This window comes from Haliotis rufescens, unplaced genomic scaffold (genome assembly GCF_023055435.1).
Source record: "Haliotis rufescens isolate VD_foot unplaced genomic scaffold, xgHalRufe1.0.p SCAF_1, whole genome shotgun sequence".
Taxonomy (NCBI): Eukaryota; Metazoa; Mollusca; class Gastropoda; order Lepetellida; family Haliotidae; genus Haliotis; species Haliotis rufescens.
The window spans coordinates 11,987,437-12,009,400 of NW_025963779.1; the positions used below are offsets into that span (position 1 = coordinate 11,987,437).

The following is a 21,964-nucleotide window of genomic DNA, read 5'->3' on the forward strand; positions in this document are numbered from 1 at the left end:
TCGCCCCTTTCCGAATTGACTCGGAATGACACGATTGCTGACTATCAACAAACGACTCCACAATTTTAAAACTCGCTATGTTGATCAATAATAATCTCGTGGAGGGACATTTATCTGCAATAGAGTTTGACACCCTACGAGAAAGTAACTGTGATATATATTTTTCACTGTTGCGATCTGCCTTCCAACAATCGGAAGAAGGAATTATTCACGGAGCGCCATCCCAACTTATCAGTAACCCCTTTTCGTAACCGCAAATTGACGATCGTTGTCAGATTGAATTTACCCCTGGCCTTAGGATTCTCATTACCCCCGTGGTTTAGATACAGGTCGTAAGATACTAAATCCGTACGTCACACGTGTTTCGTACACGGTTGACCTCGTTTTATTCGTTTTGATTGGATAACCATGACCTCTGTCTCACCGGAACTACTTTATTCATTCATAAAAAATCGCGAGACGTCATTCTATTTGCAACTACAATGCAGATCTGAAGCAATCCCATGAAAGCGAGAGACATTTACACACACTTTACTCAAGCAAACAAGATAGTCATACGCATCAACTTCGCACTGCATTCTGTATTAGTTGTGCACAGAACTACTACAGACATTATATAATCGAGCTGTATCAATTTGCAATGTACTACTCGCCATTGATAGATCGGGGGTCCCTATGAGCGCGACGCACCCAACCACTTTCTCGACTTTCAATTTGATTTAACATATAAGGATAAGCGTGGTGAAATGAAATCAGCTTTAACTATGTGGGTGTATATCTAGACCTACGTTGGATGCTCTGGTTGTGCCATCAGTGTCCCCTTCGACGCGTGTTTTGTAGCCTTGTGTCGTGAGGTGTTTGTTCATGACTAAACATACACGACTGCACACCAGATCACTCAAAACGAAGAGTTCCGATACAAATCATTAAAAAACTCCATTGCTGTAAATCTGACTTCTGAGTTTGTGGCCAAGAACATCCCAAATGCGAACAATAACATTCCCTAGCGTGAAACGCTGTGAGTAGATCACGGTTGTCTTTTCATATTCCGACGAATATTTATTCTTATATGTATAATATATATGTATGCTTTCGCTCGGTCAGATACCATAGAAAGTCCACTCGTGTCGTAAAGACGGTATCTAACGAGAATATTTGTAGTATCCTCTATATACTGTACCTACGAAATATAGTAAACAAGGTTAGTTTGGTGTTTGCAAGAAACCGACACTTACGGAAGTCTTACCATTGCTTTGCGAATTCGTTTTATATCCTGAAGGCGTTTCATTGTAGTGTTCAGGTATATTGGACTTATGTATGGTATTATGAAATATGTGCTATTTTAATTGAAGGAATATGTTCACAAATATGTTTATGAATTATGCAGCCAAGGGCCTTTTCCCGGCCTACGATAGAACACCGAGCACACAAGCTTTGAATAATTGATAAGCCTATTTTATATTCCCACAGACAACAATCGGAGATATCCTCTTGTCCGTGAACCCACAACAGACGATCCCTCTCTATGGCTCGCGGGTAGGTCCTGTTGGAAGGAAGGAGGTACACCATGTATTTAGGTTACTATAGATGCTGCAGCATGTTGCCTTGAAGACAAGTAAAAGGCAACTCATTGTTTATCGTACTGGGCTCCGTTCTACAAAGCGGCAAGGGCCCCGTTTCACAAAGCAATCTAAGCGTTACGATGATCTTAAGCCTAGTATGTTTAAGTATGGGAGTTAAGATCGCTTTCCACATAGCTATCGTAACGCGCATACTTAACATGCCTATTACGGAAGTCATTGCGCTAAGGTCGCTTTGTGGAACGAACTCCTGCTCAACAAGTGATAAACGATATCCACAGTCAATGAAGCGTCAATTTGTGATGTATTGAACGCATCTAATTCTCACCGAAACATCGGCGTTTCATGCTTACAATCGTTGGACTTTATTGTTTTGTGTGAATTGGAGTGATAATCTAATCCATGAATTCTGAAACATCAACGGTTGGTGCTACAGGTTGGAGATTTCTACAAAGATGTGCCGTCCGCCCTGTCTCAGCAGCCTCACATCTTCATGACAGCATGTCGCGCCCATCGCTACCTTCAGATACACAACACTGACCAGGCTATTGTTTTGTCAGGGGAAAACGGGTCAGGTGAGTCCATGTCGCGCCCACCGCTACCTTCAGAAACACAACACAGACCAGGCTATTGTTTTGTCAGGGGAAAACGGGTCAGGTGAGTCCATGTCGCGCCCACCGCTACCTTCAGAGACACAACACAGACCAGGCTATTGTTTTGTCAGGGGAAAACGGGTCAGGTGAGTCCATGTCGCGCCCATCGCTACCTTCAGATACACGACACAGACCAGGCTATTGTTTTGTCAGGGGAGAACGGGTCAGGTGAGTCCATGTCCCGCCCACCGCTACCTTCAGATACACAACGCAGACCAGGTTATTGTTTTGTCAGGGGAGAACGGGTCAGGTGAGTCCGTATCACACCCATCGCTTCCTTCAGATTCATAACAAAAACCAGATTAGTATCATTTCTGGGAAAAAAACGAGTCAGGTGTTCATGTAGTTTTCCAACGCCATCGTCTGTCATGTTCTTAAAATGCGCTAAACATGTTATTACACAAGTGAATCATAAACAAGCGTTGAAGAAGAAGTTGAAGAAATGAAATTATAATAATTCAATGTCTTAACCCATTCCAGGAAAAACAGAAGCTGTGAAAATCCTAGTTTCCCAATTCGGGCGCCTGTCGACAGTCGGGTCACAGGATCCTCCACAGAGCGATGTAGCCAGTCTCCTGACCGAGGTTCACATATTTCGTTTATATAAAGGTTAGGGCACGAGGACCTGGTGCCGAGGATGCAAACTAACCATTTCAACGATGAAATACCAGGGGTCCGAGTGCTCTAACCTATTTATTCATAAAAAATCGATGCTAGAAATAATGATGTATTCGCTTAATTCACTTTCAACCACACATGAGCCATCATGGTATATACTTTCTTGGCTTTGAAGGCTCTGTATTTGATTGCTCAAGGGTGAACGTATGGGGCACTTTTACTCGATACTGTCAACTCAGCTCTTGTTGGATTATTTGGAAAACCAGACATTTCACATCTTCCCGAGGCAAGAGAGTTAACTGACTATAAAAGTCCAGTGGAAACTGGACTTTTAAAGTCAGTTAACTCTCTTGCCTCGGAAAGATGGACATTTCACTGCATATGATTTGTTTTCAGTGGTGAACATATGTAAGAAATCTTTATTCTTTTAAATTTTATCTACGTTTTTGTCTTAAAACATTATAACATTTCAAAATGATTTTAACATTTATTTCAAATGACCGACTAATTAACATATGCAGGCAATGTCCTTGTTGGAAGAGTTTGGCAACGCGGACGTCGGTATCAACCGCAACTCCAGCAGACACGGCAAGATGGTGGAACTCGCGTGGGATGACGGGAAGCTAGTCGGAGGTATCACGTGATTTTAACGTTGAAACGTCTTTGAGGAAGGAAATATCCCTTTTACACAATTTGCAAGTTAAAGACGATACCACGCTGAACTCGGTGGTGATTGCGCAAGTGATACGTAAATTGAAGCATAACATCCCTCAAATTCCCATCCAAGTATTATGAAACAGTAATTATCTGCTCTTGTGTTTCATAGCCGAAATAATGGTTTTGGGTCTGGAAAAGAACCGGGTGATGTTCTCAGAAGACGGGGAAAAGAATTTCCATGTTTTCTACAGAATGTTGGTTGGATTTGATCAGGAAATGCGAACACGGCATAGACACAATCAGTCCTACAGGTGAGTGAGTGAGTGAGTGAGTTGGTGAGTGAGTGAGTGAGTGATCGGGTAGGTGTGTGGGTGTGTGGGGAGGAAAGTAATGCTTAATGGCGCATCAGGATCAACTCTTCACCGTGATAAATGTATATCATTGTTCTACGTTGAACTTGATAAGATTGAAAATGAAGTCCCACAGGTAAAGTAAATACCGTTCTGACCTTTGACTATGATGAATGACGTTTCCCATGCACACATGTTTTTTTCAAAAACAAGATTGGTTTCTCAAATCCTGTCAAATTGTAACACGATTCGCAACGTTCGGATGCTAACGATTACCAAGAGGACAAAGAAAAATACATTGTATGTCTATCACTTACATCTTGCCCAAAGAAAAAGCTTTTTTATTGTGCATCACACCCACAGTACGTCCACAGGAATATTCTGTATACCGCCCACCTTCTAATCAATGCGAAGGTTGCATCGAAAAAGGTTCATGACTTGCTTCTGATATCAAATCGATTTACAGTTTTAAATTCCAACCTTTCTTCGATAGACTAATATATATCTTTTCTTGGCAGATGTAAGCATCAGATAGTCGTTAGAATGTAGTTGTGATAGGTTTTATCCTTGGAAGAAATGTGCTTTCTCCTGGTCGTTCAGTATATAATTGCCATGGAAATCTTATATGAAGCAAATTACGCTGTTTTTCTGCAAAACATATGTTTCAACGACATGTATCTTATCCCTTGTGGCTGTTCTCGGGAGCACGTTGACTATAATTATAAAAAAGCTATAAAATTCGCTATGCAGAGTTTCGCGCCTTACGCATACCAGAAACCTATGATCCTGGGTTCGAATCCAAGATTCTCCTTAAGCATGTTTCTTTGATTGTCAGCACCATACCCGTGCTCGTGGGTTTCACCGAATTGGTAAACGTGTGAGACCTGCATCACTTCGGGCTTTCCTCCCACATCAAGCTGACACGCCGTGATAAAACTCAATGCAGCTTAAAACCAAACTCAGTCATTCTTAATTATTTTATAAATCTCCTATTCAGGATCCTCGAGCCCATTGATGGGGGGCAGATATACAGAGACATGGCTGATGCGGAAGACAACGAGGTCAAATACAGATACCTCCGCGAGTATCTCAACACACTCGGCATAGAACATCAGGTAACATAGAAGCGAAACGCTTCTAGATGTTTTAAACCACAATGGGACATCACTCGTCGTCAGTTCATGATGATATAAAATATTTTGTACTGTTTAAAGCGAAGCTTAATAAGTAAATATAGAATGTTGAATTATTGAGAACTTCAATTATTTGTTCCCTGGCCTTAGCTGGTAACCTATTCTAAAGAACCTACAGTGATTTCACCAACTAAATGTATTCAAAGTGGTCAGCCTTGTGTTATGTCTTCGAATATATACAGGTGGATAGAAATAAGAGTACACAAGGAATGACGGACTCAGTTACTCTATGTCACATAAGGTATAGATGTGTTCACAAAGGTACCTCGCAATCTCTGGATTTCATTGGGTACACTTATTATGAAAATTCCTTATGTAACCGTCCCATAGTTCTTTCTATGAGTATATATATGATAGAATCGATGTATAGAAACAAAGCTAATGGCTGATCTATTACCTCTTCTATTTCGAAACTCTCGATGTTTTTTCAATTCCCGCATCTTATTCGACATAAGGATGGTATGATACAGTTGATTAAAAAACGTAATACTACACTAGTGTGTGTGAAGGAACGTCTGCAACACATAGTTGTTTATAATACTCAGTGTCATATTGTATATTTATTTACTTTTTTTAATGTCATAAGTATCTCGCATTTCAGACCATTTTCAGAATTCCATGGAAGGATATATCCACAGTAGTTTGTAAAAGAGGCTATGATGAGGATCGATTAATACAGGCATGACTCGGCTTGGTGTGTGTTATCGTACTCAGTCGTTGGGTCGTTTCTTTTGCAATTAACCACCAGCTAAACTCGATTATTTACAGCCTTGTGGATATAATTGGGCATGAAATAATTCACTTACTTGATTCACCTGTTTAGACATTCCGATCTGGCCGACAGACAGCAGGGACCGCCATATTTGAAGTTTTGAGTGCATTGTTGCATCTTGGGAACATTCATTTCGCGCCAGATCCGGAATCAGATTCAGCTTTTGTGGCAAACCAGGCGGAAGTTGAGGCAGGTGAGACGTCAGAGAATGTTTGAAAAGTACAATAAATTACGTTTATAACGAACACGCTTATAACGAACTGGCGGATATAACAAACTGTTTTTTGTCCCAGCCATTTGCTGTATATATTTTTATCGCGAGTTACGGTTATAACGAACTAAAATAAGTGGACTCTTTGAGTTCGTTATAACCGTAGTTTACTGTAGTACAATTGAAAGCTGACGTTAAAACTGTCTACCAGTGTGATCTGTTAATTTGTTTTTTGATAGAAGTTATCCACGTTTCAACTATTTGTTTCCGACTGGAGAATATTAGAATATTAAGCTCATAAAGATATACATCTAGAATGTCATTGGAATGATGTTTTATATAGTTGTTGAAAATGTCGATTAATATATATATATATATATATATATATATATATATATATATATATATATATATATATATATATATATATATATATATATAAAATGTCGATTAATATATATATATATATATATAATGTCGATTTATATATATATATATATATATGGGGCGATCGGGTAGCCTAGTGGTTAAAGCGTTCGCTCGTCACGCCGAAGACCCGGGTTCGATTCCCAACATAGGTAAATTGTATGAAGCCCATTCCTGGTGTCCCCCGCCGTGATATTACTGGAACATTGCTAAAAGCGGCGTAAAACCAAACTCACTCACTCACTCTTCGGAGGAGACTTCAGATGCTTCCACTCCTATGACTGTTGAGTAGTCCCTGGCCGATAACGGTGAACCCAACACTCATCCATGGAGAAGATCAGTCGGTCAACAATCAGCTGAGCCTGCTTCGAAACAACGTGTATTTTCACGAGACACGCTGTACTTGTGTCGTTTCTGATCAGGAGTCGGAGGCCCTGGAACCTAGCATGCCCAGGTCATTCCTCAGAGTGTTCTCAACTCCTCGTGTCTTATTGTGGCTAGTCCTCGATCAGCCATTATCATATCGACTTTTTCTTAGTGAGGTCAGTTAAAGGTCTTCCTGGCTGTGTCATCTTCGAGGCGCTCTCTTCCACTCTAGAATTCCGCTGCCAACCTCTTAACAGTTGGAGAGGAAGGAGCATCATGACACATGTATAACAGCGCATTTGTCAAGTTTGTTCCTTTTCATCAACAGAAAATGGAATATCTTTTTGTTTGTTTGTTTGTTAAACGCCGCACTCAGCAATATTCCAGCTATATGACAGCGGTATGTAAATAAATCTAGTTTGGACCAGACAATCCAGAGATTGACATCACGAGCATTGATCGACGCATTTAGGATGCGTTGACATACATCAACCAATACGTGAGTCTGACCACCCGATCCCGTTAGTCGCCTTTTACGACAAGCATAGTGGCTTTTTTACGGCAAGCATGGGTGGCTGAAGACCTATTCTATCCCGGATCTTCACGGGTCTGTAATATGTTCAGAAGTCAGTTTTATGCATGCATACATATGCTGCCTGTATTTGGTAACAAATGCAGCCTTTAAGCAATGGATGTTTGGTTTGTTGTTTAACGCCACACTCGGCAATATTCCAGCTATATGACGGCGGTCTGTGAATAATCGAGTCTGGACCAGACAATCCAGTGATTAATGTCATGAGCATCGATCCACGCAATTGGGATCAATGACATGCATCAACCAAGTCAGCGAACCTGACCACCCGATCCCGTTAGTCGCCTTTTACGACAAGCATGGTCACCTTTTACGGCAAGCATGGGTTGCTGAAGACCTAAGCAATGGAAGTATTGTACTTAATATGTGCAAACTGTTACGTGTGCATTGTCCATCCTTCGTAGTTTGGCTCAAAACTTTTCAGCCTTCTCTCATACTATCTCCCCGAAGAACTTTAATTATCGAGTTGTACACACGCATGATAAGAACGTCTGCCGATGCCATTACCATCTAAACGTCGACTCTGTGATGTCGGCTTAGTAACAACCTAATCAACACGAAGGAGTCACTTCAAAACACATCCCTATGTCTACAGGCGATCACCTTCGCGCCCACATCATATATCATAATCACATTCGTCTGAAATTCCAAGGAATGAGGTGTCTCTTTTGAAGATTAGTTGTCCCCAGTAATAACACCAAGTGACGTCTCTCGGTTAGCGGTGCGTCAATTAACGCTTGGACTCGCGCGTTTCATGAGGAGATCTTTGAGTGACGTCACTGACGTCTTGCAGGATGTGTCCCAGACTGATATAACGTCCTTTATGTTGGAAGTGCCGAGTTAATTGAAAAAAGAAATAATACCATACTTTTTATCGTCATTTGATCGTCTAGCTTCACTGATCCCTGTAGGCAAGTATTTGGGTAATGGACAGATTTTTGAAACAAGGATGTATGTGTTGTGTATTTATGGATATTCTGAAGTTTATATCTAGCTGTCAAACATCTATTTTGTATACATTAATAGGGAACCTCACCCGAATGTCTTTTGATATCAAATATATCAACACGAGTTGATAAAAGTGGAAAACTCCGAGGCTTGCTGAATGTTGATATATTTCATATGATAAGACACGAGGGTGTCATTATTCCAACTTTTTCGGTTTGTAGACAGTAATAAGCAGTGTCTTAAGTGTAAAAGGTACTGCTAACAGTTTCAGTAGTTTCATTTGATTGTGACCTCATGGTAACCAATGACATCTCAATGGTCTGCAAAGCATTGTGATGTAATTTCATTGCAGCGATATCTACAATGTAGATATCGCTTGATCTCACCATAGCGATATCTCCTGTGGGAGCCAGTTTTGGATGATAAATCGCAGTTATTGCTGGTTTTTGGTGACTAACTTTAAATCAGGTCATTTTGTTAGCTGATAATTCTCTTTGCATAAGAATCGGATTTTTGACAAAATTAAATCCATAATCATAAGAATTTCGGCCAAAAGCAGAGTCGCTTGTACGATTGTACGATTCCGACTACATCACGAGCATTATGAATCACTATCAAATAGTGACGATACCAGGCGTTCTTGAGAAGGTGAGCGTATCCTGCCCCACCGATGGCACCAGTCACAAACACATGCAAAAGCAAGTCAAGTGTTCACACGTTGCCTCAGTTCAATCTCAGTTTCAGATATATAGATGACCCCATTTCTTTCCACAATGCCAAGACAAATGAGTTCACCTAGTGTATCCACCAAAGTTGAAACTAAAAACAATAACCGACATGCCACTTTTGGAGTCTTATCAGGATCCGTGCGTAGAAATTCAAAATAATGTCAGGCTGTACGACAAGAAGGAGGATTTCTATTTTCCAATCGTGAATTTTCTCTTCATGTTGCGCAACATCACATCAGCTCCAGCTTAAGGCGTCTACATCTCTCAATTGCTTAGAAACTTTAGAGCATGAGAAGTAGGTCTTCAGCAACCCATACTTGCCATAAAAGGCGACTATGCTTGTCGTAAGATACGACTAACGGGATCGGGTGGTCAGGTTCGCTGACTTGGTTGATGCATGTCATCGTATCCCAATTGCGTAGATCGATGCTCATGATGTCAATCACAGGACTGCGTGGTCCAGACTCGATTATTTACAGACCGTTGTCATATAGATGGGATGTTGCTGTGTGCGGCGCTAAACAACAAACGAACAAAATCATTTTATTCAAATTTCACGGACAAACTTACACCTTACTTCATACAAAATAGGCTTTTCCAAAAAAGGTTTCACCATCAAAATCTGGTTAAGTCATTCCACAATGTTTATGGTAGACATTCAGAGGAATTTACTTAACACTGATCCAATGTTATAACCCTACTTATGACGCAATTGCTATGAACCTTCGGTGACTGACGGTTGGTACGGGTAAAGTAGGACATGTTCCCTTTTCTCGAACACCTGGTGTTATCGCTCAACCATTCGTATTATTTTCCTCATTTTCTTGCCTCTCATACCCTATGGAATTTGATTCGGCAGATATTTGAGATTGATTATTCTTCGGCGTTGTCGTTTTGAATTAGCAAGATGTGCCTACATCTTAATAAAATACCATAATAATTGTATTCTGCAATTGAGAATTTCGGGTTTGCTAAGCGCTAAACATGTTACGACTCGTTTTAATTCTACTTAGAGCAAAAAAATGACTCAATTTCCATGTTTTGAAAATTCGGTTAAAAAGTGTGCATGTTTAAAGCCTTTCAGCGTTTCGTGTGATACAATCATTCACTTTTGATAATACGCCAGTCGTTTTAAAACTATGCCATATTTGCAAAATATTGTAAGGGTTCCATACAGATTGTTGGGAAGCATTTATATGAAATTGTCGAGTGAAATGCATTGATAAAATGCTTTAACATGTCAATGTTTACAAAAACATATTCCCTCAATTATGATCGCTGAAGGATGAACATAAGAATCAATATTCCATTTACGATCCAACACTTTTCGACATTCGCATTTACTTCATTTGTTATTTCTCCTTCTCGAGTTGGGTGCATGTGTGTCCTTATCATGGATACTATATATTGTACACTGGTTCGATAGGAAGCATATCATAAAAATATTAAAAAATATTCACTGTATATATGATAGTTTTATCGATACAAAGACCAATTGATACATTTAATATCACAATCCGATATGTATATGTAACCGATATAACATCGCAGGAACATCTTATAATAAAATCAACATATCGATCTATGCCTATTTGTTTCTGTTTATTTACATGGCTACAAACTATATCTATCTATCTATCTATCTGTCTATCTATCTATCTATATCTATATCTGTCTATCTATCTATCTATCTATCTATCTATCTATCTATCTATCTATCTATCTCTCTCTCTCTCTCTCTCTCTCTCTCTCTCTCTCTCTCTCTCTCTCTATATATATATATATATATAGTTTGTAGCCATGTAAATATATATTTTAGCAGAGTTCATTCAAGCTCTGTTTTCGTACAGTTAAATGCCGTCTCAACATTGATTATTTTAAGAATGACATTATATGGTAAAGATATTGCTGCATTTGTGTGTTGTGGTATCGGAAATATCCCTTATAAAGAATAAAAAGATGTATAATGTTGGTCATGTCTCGCACAATGCATGTTTTTATTCCTGATGAATTATATTTACGATACAGAGACACACTCGGCTTATAGGCTCTATTTCAGTTAGCAAATAGAAAACCAAAGTAGGTGACATAATAATAATAGGCTATTTATATTGCGAATATTTCCACACCACTCAGAGGCATGCTCAAAGCGCTATTTCTGAGGAAGTCATAATAACATTATCACTCACGTTCATACACATATATGACGCCGCCGTGGTCAATTGGATAGAGCGTCTGCCCTAGAAGGAGTGAGTGAGTGAGTGAGTATGGTTTTACGCCGCTTTTAGCAATATTCCAGCAATATCACGGCGGGGGACACCAGAAATGGGCTTCACACATTGTACCCATGTCGGGAATCGAACCCGGGTCTTCGGCGTGACGAGCGAACGCTTTAACCACTAGGCTACCCGACCGCCCCCTATAAGGAAGGAAGAGAGGAAGGACGATGGTTTGATTCCCTGGCAGCGTCATACCAAATGATGTTAAAAGATGGTACTTTGTACGTATGACGTAACTGAATTTTAAAGTGACGTCATTGCCGTTGTATCATCCTGAAGTGTGATTTCAGTTAATATTCATTCTCTTATATAATCAACAAAAACAGTTAGGGATCCCGAATATTTTTTGTGGATAGTTTTATGAAATTGGCTGCTCGGTCTTCACAACACAAAATATCCACAAGAATAATTATGACCCCTATCTTTTCGTGTCAAATATATTTAAACACACGACAATCACTTAATACAACCCTTATTATATTTATAAAAGTACATATGTGTAATTTATTTTTTAGCTGCCGAATTGTTGGGAGTTCAAGCGCAAGACATTTCCGGGATGTTGTTGACTCGCTATGGATATTCAGGAAGTAGGTGAAAATAATCATCATCATCATGACAATAGTCCATATACAAGCATACAGCTCGAGACCCAAAAAGCATGCTCAATGCACATGACATAACATTACCCATGTCAAGTGATCGGTGATGATGCATCCTTAGCTCCGAGGAGAATACAAGCTGATTTTTAGGAGCGAGGATATTTGCATTTACGTTGCCATCCCATCCTACCGGGTACCACCTGAGAGCGAGGTGAAGAGAAACGCATTGCGATAAGGTCGCTTACCTTAGGGGAATCAGGATGTTACATGGCCTGTGGTTCAGTGAGGTGTATCATCGAAGCCACGACATTTCATGAGACCAGGCAAGTTTGCCAAGAACGGTTACCCATCCAACTACTCTTCCCCGCCAGCGTTACTAAACTTCAACTGATTCGTGACCTTTGTGTTATTCACGGGACAACAATGCGTTTTAAAGTCTGAAGACAGCAAAAAACAAAATGTCTACCTGGTTTTCATGTATTACATAATGTGCCTTTTGGGGTGAATGTAAACTGACCACAGTCTAAATGTGCTTGCAAGTCATAAAAGCTAGTTCATGATCATTTGTTCGCTCATCCCATTTCCACCGTGATATGGCTGGAGTAATGCGAAAAACCGTGTAACTCACTCACTTCATCACTCACCAATTCATACGTGAACTACTCACTTACGAACCTTCATGAACTCATCCATGAACCCACTCACTCATGAGCATACTGAATCATGAACTCGCTCGCTCATGAACTTACTCATGAACTCACTCGCTCATGAACTTACTCATGAACTCACTCGCTCATGAACTTACTCATGAACTCACTCGCTCATGAACTTACGCATGAACTCACTTGCTCATGAACTTACTCATGAACTCACTCGCTCATGAACTTACGCATGAACACACTCGCTCATGCACTTACTCATGAACTCACTCGCTCATGAACTTACGCATGAACTCACTCGCTCATGAACTTACTCATGAACTCCCTCGCTCATGAACTTACTCATGAACTCACTCGCTCATGAACTTACTCATGAACTCACTCGCTCATGAACTTACTCATGAACTCACTTGCTCATGCACTTACTCATGAACTCACTCGCTCATGAACTTACTCATGAACTCCCTCGCTCATGAACTTACGCATGAACTCACTTGCTCATGAACTTACTCATGAACTCACTCGCTCATGAACTTACGCATGAACACACTCGCTCATGCACTTACTCATGAACTCACTCGCTCATGAACTTACGCATGAACTCACTTGCTCATGCACTTACTCATGAACTCACTCGCTCATGAACTTACTCATGAACTCCCTCGCTTATGAACTTACTCATGAACTCACTCGCTCATGAACTTACTCATGAACTCACTCGTACATGAACTAACACTCATGGAGTCATGAACACACTGACGCATGAACTCATTCATGAACCCGCCCACTTTTGAACTCAGTTTTCACCCATGAGGTCCCTTATCCCATGGTTGATCACGTATATCACCCGGAGGTTTTAGCCACGTGTTCCGGAAACCGTATATTACAAGGGTTAACTTAAGGTATCATACCAGCACGCACCTACAGGCATCTGTTATGTTGACGAATCCCACTTGTGACTCGAAAACAAATTAAAACTTAACATAAGTGAATAAATATACAAACACTTTTACAAATTTCAATTGCACTAACAATAATATTAGACGTTAGTGACATCTCCACCACAAGACGGGTGTACTGCAGCAACCTGCATATGTTTTATCTGGTTTAATTGACACAGTCGCTGCAATTAGCTGTGCAAAGTTGTGCCAGGGTGATCGTGCGTTCGAATACCATATTCGTGCTGATTCGTCCTTGATTTGTCAGCAACACACCGTTCGCGAGGGAAAACATGACTGGAAAAAGCCCATCACAGTTGTCACTTTGAACCTTTTTCTTTCTCAAAGCTGTTAGCTGTAAGCTGTAAAGAAAGAATGAATATTGTTTTACGCCGCATCTGCAATTTTCCAGCTAATTGCGGTGAGAAGTAGTGACATCTGGGAATCGAACCCCGCGACCAGCAGATCCTGTCAGCGATCATGCTGCACATAGATAGACGTCCAGCCGGGCCCTTGTAACCATATTGTGTACACTAAGTGCTGAGTCGTCCTTGATTTGTCAGCAACACACCGTTCGCGAGGGAAAACATGACTGGAGAACCTGCACCACAGGTGTCTCTTTGAGCCTGTTTCTTACATAAAGCTGTTATGCCCGGATATAACTAAAATATTGTCCGCTGGTAGGTTGCCGAGCAGTAAAGAATGAATGAATATTGTTTTTCGTCGCATCTGCAATTTTCCAGCTATTTGCGGTGAGAAGTACATGTAGAGACATCTGGGAATCAAACCCCGCGACCAGCAGATCCTGTCAGCGATCATGTTGCACATAGATAGACGTCCAGCCGGGCCCCTGTAACCATATTGTGTACACTAAGTGGATTTCGTCGCTGCTTATCAGTACGTGTGGTTATTTTTGTGTGCGCGCTATTATGTAATTGGTTGTGTAATTCGATTTTTATAATTTGTTGATATTGTCAGAGCAGTATCATTTTGTAAGCATTGAATTACATTAATAGACAATGTATATTAAAGTTGGAAAAATAGTAGGCCGAGATATTTACGCATGAGCTTTATGTGAGAGAATGATTTAGTTAACCTTTTATATCAGCAATACTGCAACCATATAGCGATACAAGAGAATAATTTGTAAATACATGTCGACAAAAAGGACTCACAGCAAAACAAACAAATATCTCCATGTTACTGGAAGGATTTTTTTAAATCAATATTTAAATATATAATAATTAAGACCTATAAATTAAAACCAGGCAATGACAACCAGCAACCAAAGCCAGACCGCATGACTGGGGACCTTGGGACTATTTTTCTACTTGTATGATTCCTCAAGTGATTTATGCCATCACGGCTACCAGTGGTCAGATGTCATCACGGCTACCAGTGGTCGGATGTCATCACGGCTACCAGTGGTCGGATGTCATCACGGCTACCAGTGGTCAGATGTCATCACGGCTACCAGTGGTCAGATGTCATCACGGCTACCAGTGGTCGGATGTCATTATAGCCAGATATTGTTACAACAAACATGACAACCAAGTGCTGAAACACTTGTCGACATCACGTACGTCCGAAGACCTTTATATACGAAGAAGCCGACCATTTCTAATTCTTCGCGAAGTCGTAGAACACACTCTGAAGTATCAGTGTTCTTATTAAACTTGACAACTGCTCAACACACTCGCTTTTTATATACAAACTCCGTCAACTGAAGAATTGTTTTACAACTGTTATTTCTGGTATAGAATGGTCACAACCAATACGTTTGATAACTCTCATTTTCCCAGTAGTGATATTTGTTTTGGAATTTTAAAAAAAGCTTGCTGTTGTTGATAGGCGTTTTTGGTATACGAATAGGAGAATTCCCATAGTATGGTATGAATAGGAACATCGCTGTCTCTCTTCCTTAAAATGAAGGTGTGCAAGCTGATCATGGTGCATGACCTCGATCGCTAAAGCAAGACCTATCCTTACCATTTACACATCAACCTCAACGTTAGATCCAATCGCAGTTCTATTATAAGGACGATGTCCTTTAAACCAGCTTGATGTAACCCATTGTGTCTAAACTCTCCCCAAAATCGCCTAAAATAAAAAAGCTAACATTTTATTGAAAATCGATTTGTCTACTGTAGACATATTTTCTAAAATAATTAGGAGATTGTGCTCGGGCACAGGGCTCTTGAGATTTGGTTAATTAGATGTGGAGTCCGTGCTCTCTTTCATCTGGTGGAAATATTCTATTGAAGTCTCAACTTTGACCGAGGTACACTACATTTCAAAAGTTCCTTCCCATATAACACAAAGTAGTGTCGTGATACGTTCATGCTAGTGCCGTGAAGATGCAGTGGCTCGAAAATGGCGCAACTGGTTGAATTGACGTTGTCAGTAAATGAGGTGTCGATAGACTTGAGTTATTCTATGTCCGAGATGTCTACGGCGTCAGTGACACTGGAATCCTGCATCAGTTACCACTCTGCTATCTGACGTGTTTTCAAGGTTGTTATTGTCCAGTTGCTGTAAACGTATAATACTGCAGAGCTCCAGATAAGCTGCGTATTTGCGTAAAATACGCATAAAAAATGCAGAAATACGCAGTAAAATCAAATCCAAGCGTATCAAATACGCAACGAACATTACAGATTCGCTACAAAAATAAAACTTGTGCGTATTATCAAAATATTGTGAAGTAACCCTGCGTATTCGATATACAAATCAGCATCTTATTTTGAAATTATAAACGGACATTCCGTCAACCTTGCCAAACTCCACGATGACAGTTACATCATGATCATTTGCCATCACACTTTCTTGTGGAAGTATCGTGGTATTTTTGAGTCCTATAAAGCTCTCGAACCCACACGACACCAATTTGCAGGGACTTGATGAATATTGTTTTTAAATATTTAACTTAAATACCCACATTGTGTAAAAACTAGTGGGTAACAGAAATTTGAATACCCAGATAGAATTACTGATACCCAATGATTTTAAAATGCATGGGTAAAATACCCACAGCACCAAAAGCTTATCTGGAGCTCTGAGTATACATTTGAAACCATGGCGGGTTCCTAATCTGTTATAGATAAGCTTATTCAAGGCAGAAATGTACTTACTATAACGTCATGCCGATAAGTGAGAGTCTTGGTGGCTGGTCAGCCATGATGACCTACAGATGCCCACTATATTTCCCTCTTACGACAACGTGAAGTTCTTTAGGATATCGTGAAGGTATCATATATGGTTACAGGTTATGATGGATCCTTGTCAGAGGTGATAGATGCATCTGGTATTGCTTAATATCACCCACCCAAGTAGCTATGGATTATAATCTCATACGACAAGCAATGGCTTTCTGGACCAATTCTACAACTGGACATATATGTTAACCCGCGATGCTTCTTCAGTGGGGATTGGATGATCCAAACGGCCGTGTATAAACATATTTTTTTAGGACCCTCTCTTGGTCGTGTTCCATATTCTCATACACATGATATATAATGACCATTGTGGTTATATATGAAGGAAATTAGACGCAATTATGTTGCTTGTGTGACCTTTCTCATTATTTCTGTTTGTACCTACTCCAGGTCAGCGGGTGATGTACCGGAGGGATACAAGCGGCGCCAGTCTTACCAGGAACAGTTTTGTTCGGCACATCTATTTCCAGCTCTTTGATTGGCTGGTTAAAACAATCAATAAGAGACTTGCTCCGACTGGACAGTACAGACACAATTCGTAAGCTACAATTTGTAGATTTACATGATAGGTCTTATGTTATCTCCTTTTAAAATGTATTCTCCCGATTCTGTATATAAATATATTCTAACTATGGAACTGATTGTTACGGCTAGAAGGAAATACGGTTTATTTACGTAATTCCTGGTTGTGAGTAGGTTATCCTGCATATTACACATTTTCTTGCAAAAGAGATCATGAAGAAAATATCTTAATTTTTATATTTAATTTGTTGCAAAATGCATTTTAGATACACTTACATATTAACATTATGTTATTTATATACTGATAATTGTATCGCTACCAAAGGTGATTGGTTAGTTGAGGCAATATGACGTTATACCTATATGACATGACACGATATGACGTCATCATTGCAGAGTAATAGTAGTTGGGCACGGTTGGCAGAGTCGTTTCATCGGGAAACTCTCCGTGAAGATGTGTGTCCCTTAGGCGTGCCATAATCCTGTGATCGTGGGTTCGATTCCCAGATTCGCCGTAATGATGATTCTTGGTTTGTCAGCACCATCTCCGTGTTCGTTGGTCTCACCAATACACGTCTGGGATTTAACAGTATGTACTGTGCTGTACAGTGCTGTACTGCGCCACTCACTCACTCACTTTGCTTCATAGGAAACAACTTAAAACAGTGGGAATTCTGGATCTTCCCGGGTTTGAGAATTTGATGACCAACAGTTTAGAGCAGCTTCATTTTAACCTAGCGGAGGAGAGGCTCCAAGATCACGTGACTGAACTTGTCTTCCGGCGAGAGTTCCATGACCTTCAAACTGATGACATCAAAGTTCCTGATACCAAATTCAGAGACAACTCAGAGGTTCTTGATGCTTTCTATGATGTAAGTAGCGTCAGGAATAAGTATAAGTATATGTTCAGTATATATTAAATACCTTCACCTATGTCAGGTGTGATGGGAAGTCCAGTTCACTGAGGCGCCATTTTCCCCCTTGCAGATCCGTTGGTCTTGTGTTCGAACCTCGAATACTGATCCTTGGTTTGTCCGCGCATTATCTTTGGTTTCACTAAACCGATCGATGATTACAACCTGTGTCTGGACCGACATTAAGATGACACGCCGTGATATAACTGGAATTATGTTTAAACGACGATTAATCACACCTGAATAGTAATAGCGACAAAACCATTTTAATATATAATCATAAGATTATATATATAAGAAGAGTCTATTTTACGATTCCGACTATAGCATAGTCATTTGTTTATGAATCACTTTAAAAAAGTGATGATGTGTGAAAAAGGTGTGCTTATCCTGCCCCATTGGTGGCACACGTCATAAACACATGCATGGGCAAGTAAATAGTCACCTGAAAAAGATGTAAGTAGTATAGGTACATTATGTCTGATGAAAACGGGCTCATTTCAATCTGTACAGCCCGAAATCTACTAATATGTCAATAGGATTTCAACATGGAAGTGAGGTGAGGTGAGGTGAGGTGAGGTGAGGTGAGGTGAGGTGAGGTGAGGTGAGGTGAGGTGAGGTGAGGTGAGGTGAGGTGGGGTTTAACCTCGCGTTCAAGATTATTTCACTTTTGTGTGCAGCCACTCGTACTTGTACATGATAGCGCTAGTCCACAAAGATACCATACCACAATTCAACATGGATAACCCACTCAGACAGAATATATTGAACAGACCAGTCCTTGTTTTACTCCCTTAACGCCGACTGCCGGGCAGCGTAACAATAAGTACCACATTGTAACGTCTTTGGGATTGACGCGGCCAGGGGATCGAACCCCGACCTGAACCGCAAAAGAAACGTCACCCCCAGTAACATTGCATGAAAAGTTGTCATTTAAATATCTTGGTAATTTTTGTAAAAGTTTCTAAAATTTAACATTACCGTGTCCGGAAAAATGAAATTTGATGATGAAAAACCCCAAAGCAGATGACAATAAAACCGATCGCCTAAACGCATCACGGCAACAGCCATGGTAACCCGAAGCACGTGAGTTCCGTGGAAATTGAAATGCAAATGCGTTCCCCAACTTCTTGCCTTATAAAAATCCAAGAATCCAAACAGATCTCCATACAGATCGGATAACATTCATTCGTTATTGAATTGTTATCACATGCCAAGATTGACAAGAAATCAGCGACACCAGGCCCTTGGACGATTGCAAGCTGTACAAACAGCCCGGCAAGTAGCCAATGCATTTCAAGTCCTCGTAAGGACCATATACAGGCTCCAACACTACAGATGACCGACCACGTAGTGGAAGACCAAGGGTCACCACCCGACGTCAGGATCGTCAGCTTGTGCAACAGCTTCTTCAAGATCGCTTTGTTACTGCTGCGGAAACTGCTCGACAGACCATGGGGACATTAGTGCAGACACCGTGCGTCGACGATTGACAAACAGACACCTCCACTGTCACAGGCCACACCGAGGACCCATTCTGACACCATGTCATTGCCGGGTCCGTCTTCAGTGGGCAACACAGCACCAGCATTCTCAGAGGAGAACCGTTACTGTATCTCAACAGCATGATGGCAGAGAGAGTCCGGCGACACCATGGGGGACTTTATTCAAATGCTTGTGTTGTTGAGAGGGACTCGTGGGTTGATCCGAGCATCATGGTGTGGGGTGGAATTGGTCTTGCACGCAGCGTCGGGCCTGTGGTCTTCCAGAAAATCTGTCCAGGGAGAGGCCATGGTGTCACAGCAGTTCGGTGCATTGATCATGTGTTGAGACCACACGCCATACCTCATTTGGTACGTCGCCGCAAGCCGTTTCAGCATGATAACGCCCGTGGCCACATTGCGAGAGCAACAAGGGACTTCCTCCAGCAGAATGGCATCAGAACCATGCAGTGGCCTGCCATCAGTCCCGATTTAAATCCCATTGAGCACCTGTGGGACGAGATTCAAAGTGGCGGCACGTGGTCCTGTGCACAGCGCACAAATCATTTGCAGTTAAGCAACGTCGGTCTCGAAGAGTAGTTGGATGGGTGACCACATTCAGCAGCTTGACTCCTGAGAGTTTCTAGGGCTTCGGTCCTGCCCCCACACTGAAGCACATGTACCACATGTGGTGTCCCCTTAGGCAAGTGACTTTGTTCGAAATGTGCCTCTGTTAACCTTCTAGCGCCTCACAGGCAGCTTGGGTTGTATACTCCCCAGGGAGCTGAGAATGAAAATCGAGTGCTCACTGATCCAATGACCGGGGTAATAATAGTGTAGCGCCATGAGCATCCACTTGGTAAATGGAATCTTGCGCATTATAAATGCACTTATTATTATCTTTATTAAAGACGGCTAAATGACATCCGACCAAGGCCGACAACTGCAGCTGAACTGCGTCAGGCGTTCTTAAGAGTGTGGGCTCAACCGCCTCATCAAATCCATGTATCGACGTTGCACGGAAGTCATCAATGCACATGACCGACACGCGAGACACTGACTTGTGATGTCATTTTCTCAGAGACAAGTGTTGTGTTTCACTTTAAGAACATTTGACACTTTAATTTCAGCCTTGATGATCAGTTTTCCCAAGTTTCATCTTTTTGATATGTCTCAAAATATGTTTACAGTGTTTGGAAAAATAAGGTTTCTCATATATCTATCCATGGTGACGTTTCTTTTGCGGTTCAGTATATGTGTTTCTTGAAACTGCCCCTCTCCAGCATCTATTGCCCCGCGTCAGTGGCCTGGTTATCTAAAACCTTCCAGTCGTTTTTTCTATCGATTCTACACATGGCGACCAAAGAAGATTTGTTAAGTCTTTTACCGTCCAAACAACCAACCGATACTCAAAACAGTAGTCCGTTCCCCTGTCACCATATTTCTTGTTAGAAAGCAATTTGTTCAAAACCGCCCTGAAATTGTCTTCTTAAAAAGTCGTGAATCAAATTGGTTTTGCATGAAAAGTGCAAATTTCCGAACCATTGTAGCAGGAACGTTACTCGAAGACAGCATTACCATGATTAAAGTATCTGTCTGAAGTTTTTTACTCCGGATCCAATTGACAAAGTCGTTTATTTCGTTTCTGATATCTGCGAAGTTTTACATGTTAAACGTGGTTTTGCATTTGCCGGTATTAGGGTATTTGTAAAACTTACATGGTACGTTTAAATTTGTTTTTGGACGACTTGTGTAAGGCTACATTAAGTGAGACACCCTAATATAAAACAATCTAACCCCAATGCTGAATGGAAGAACATATTCTTTTTAGAGAATTAACAAGTTTGTGTATAAAACGTGCTCTTCGCGGCCCCATCAAAGGGAAATAGTTCTATTTGCACGCGCATGTTTACCTATATCCGATTGAAAAAAAATGAAACGCATTAAGTTGTTCATCAAGGGTGATATAAACGAAATAGAGTGACTCCTGCTTCTTAGGAAATCTCATCTCCAACACAGGAGTAGTATTTGTTATTCTTGGGGAGGGTGGGGGCTTAGGGCCTTGGGGCCTGGGATTTGGTTTTGAGAACAGGTATTTAAGTACACCTGCACAATTAGAGGTGAGGTGAAATGGGGTTTAACGTCGCGTCCAAGATTATTGCACTTATAAAGCAACATGCATGTACGTGTGTGTGTCTGCTTGTACTAGTCCGGACTGATGCCGATTTATAGTGCTAGCACACTGAGATACCATGCCGCAGTT

The 21,964-nt window shown here is 40.8% G+C and overlaps 1 protein-coding gene across 3 annotated transcripts in view; it reads left to right on the plus strand.

The window, feature by feature from the left end:
• Positions 1-21,964, plus strand: part of LOC124147931 (unconventional myosin-Ia-like) — an 80,382-nt gene that overhangs the window by 19,477 nt on the left and 38,941 nt on the right. For 2 of the 3 annotated variants that reach the window (XM_048384272.1, XM_048384228.1), the window contains exons 3-12: positions 1,471-1,536; positions 2,017-2,155; positions 2,714-2,817; positions 3,373-3,484; positions 3,678-3,819; positions 4,856-4,973; positions 5,875-6,016; positions 11,889-11,960; positions 17,175-17,322; positions 17,956-18,178. In XM_048384272.1, the coding sequence (XP_048240229.1) occupies positions 1,471-1,536; positions 2,017-2,155; positions 2,714-2,817; positions 3,373-3,484; positions 3,678-3,819; positions 4,856-4,973; positions 5,875-6,016; positions 11,889-11,960; positions 17,175-17,322; positions 17,956-18,178 (1,266 nt within the window). The remainder of the gene's footprint in view (positions 1-1,470; positions 1,537-2,016; positions 2,156-2,713; positions 2,818-3,372; positions 3,485-3,677; positions 3,820-4,855; positions 4,974-5,874; positions 6,017-11,888; positions 11,961-17,174; positions 17,323-17,955; positions 18,179-21,964) is intronic. The other variant, XM_048384317.1, reaches the window with a different exon arrangement.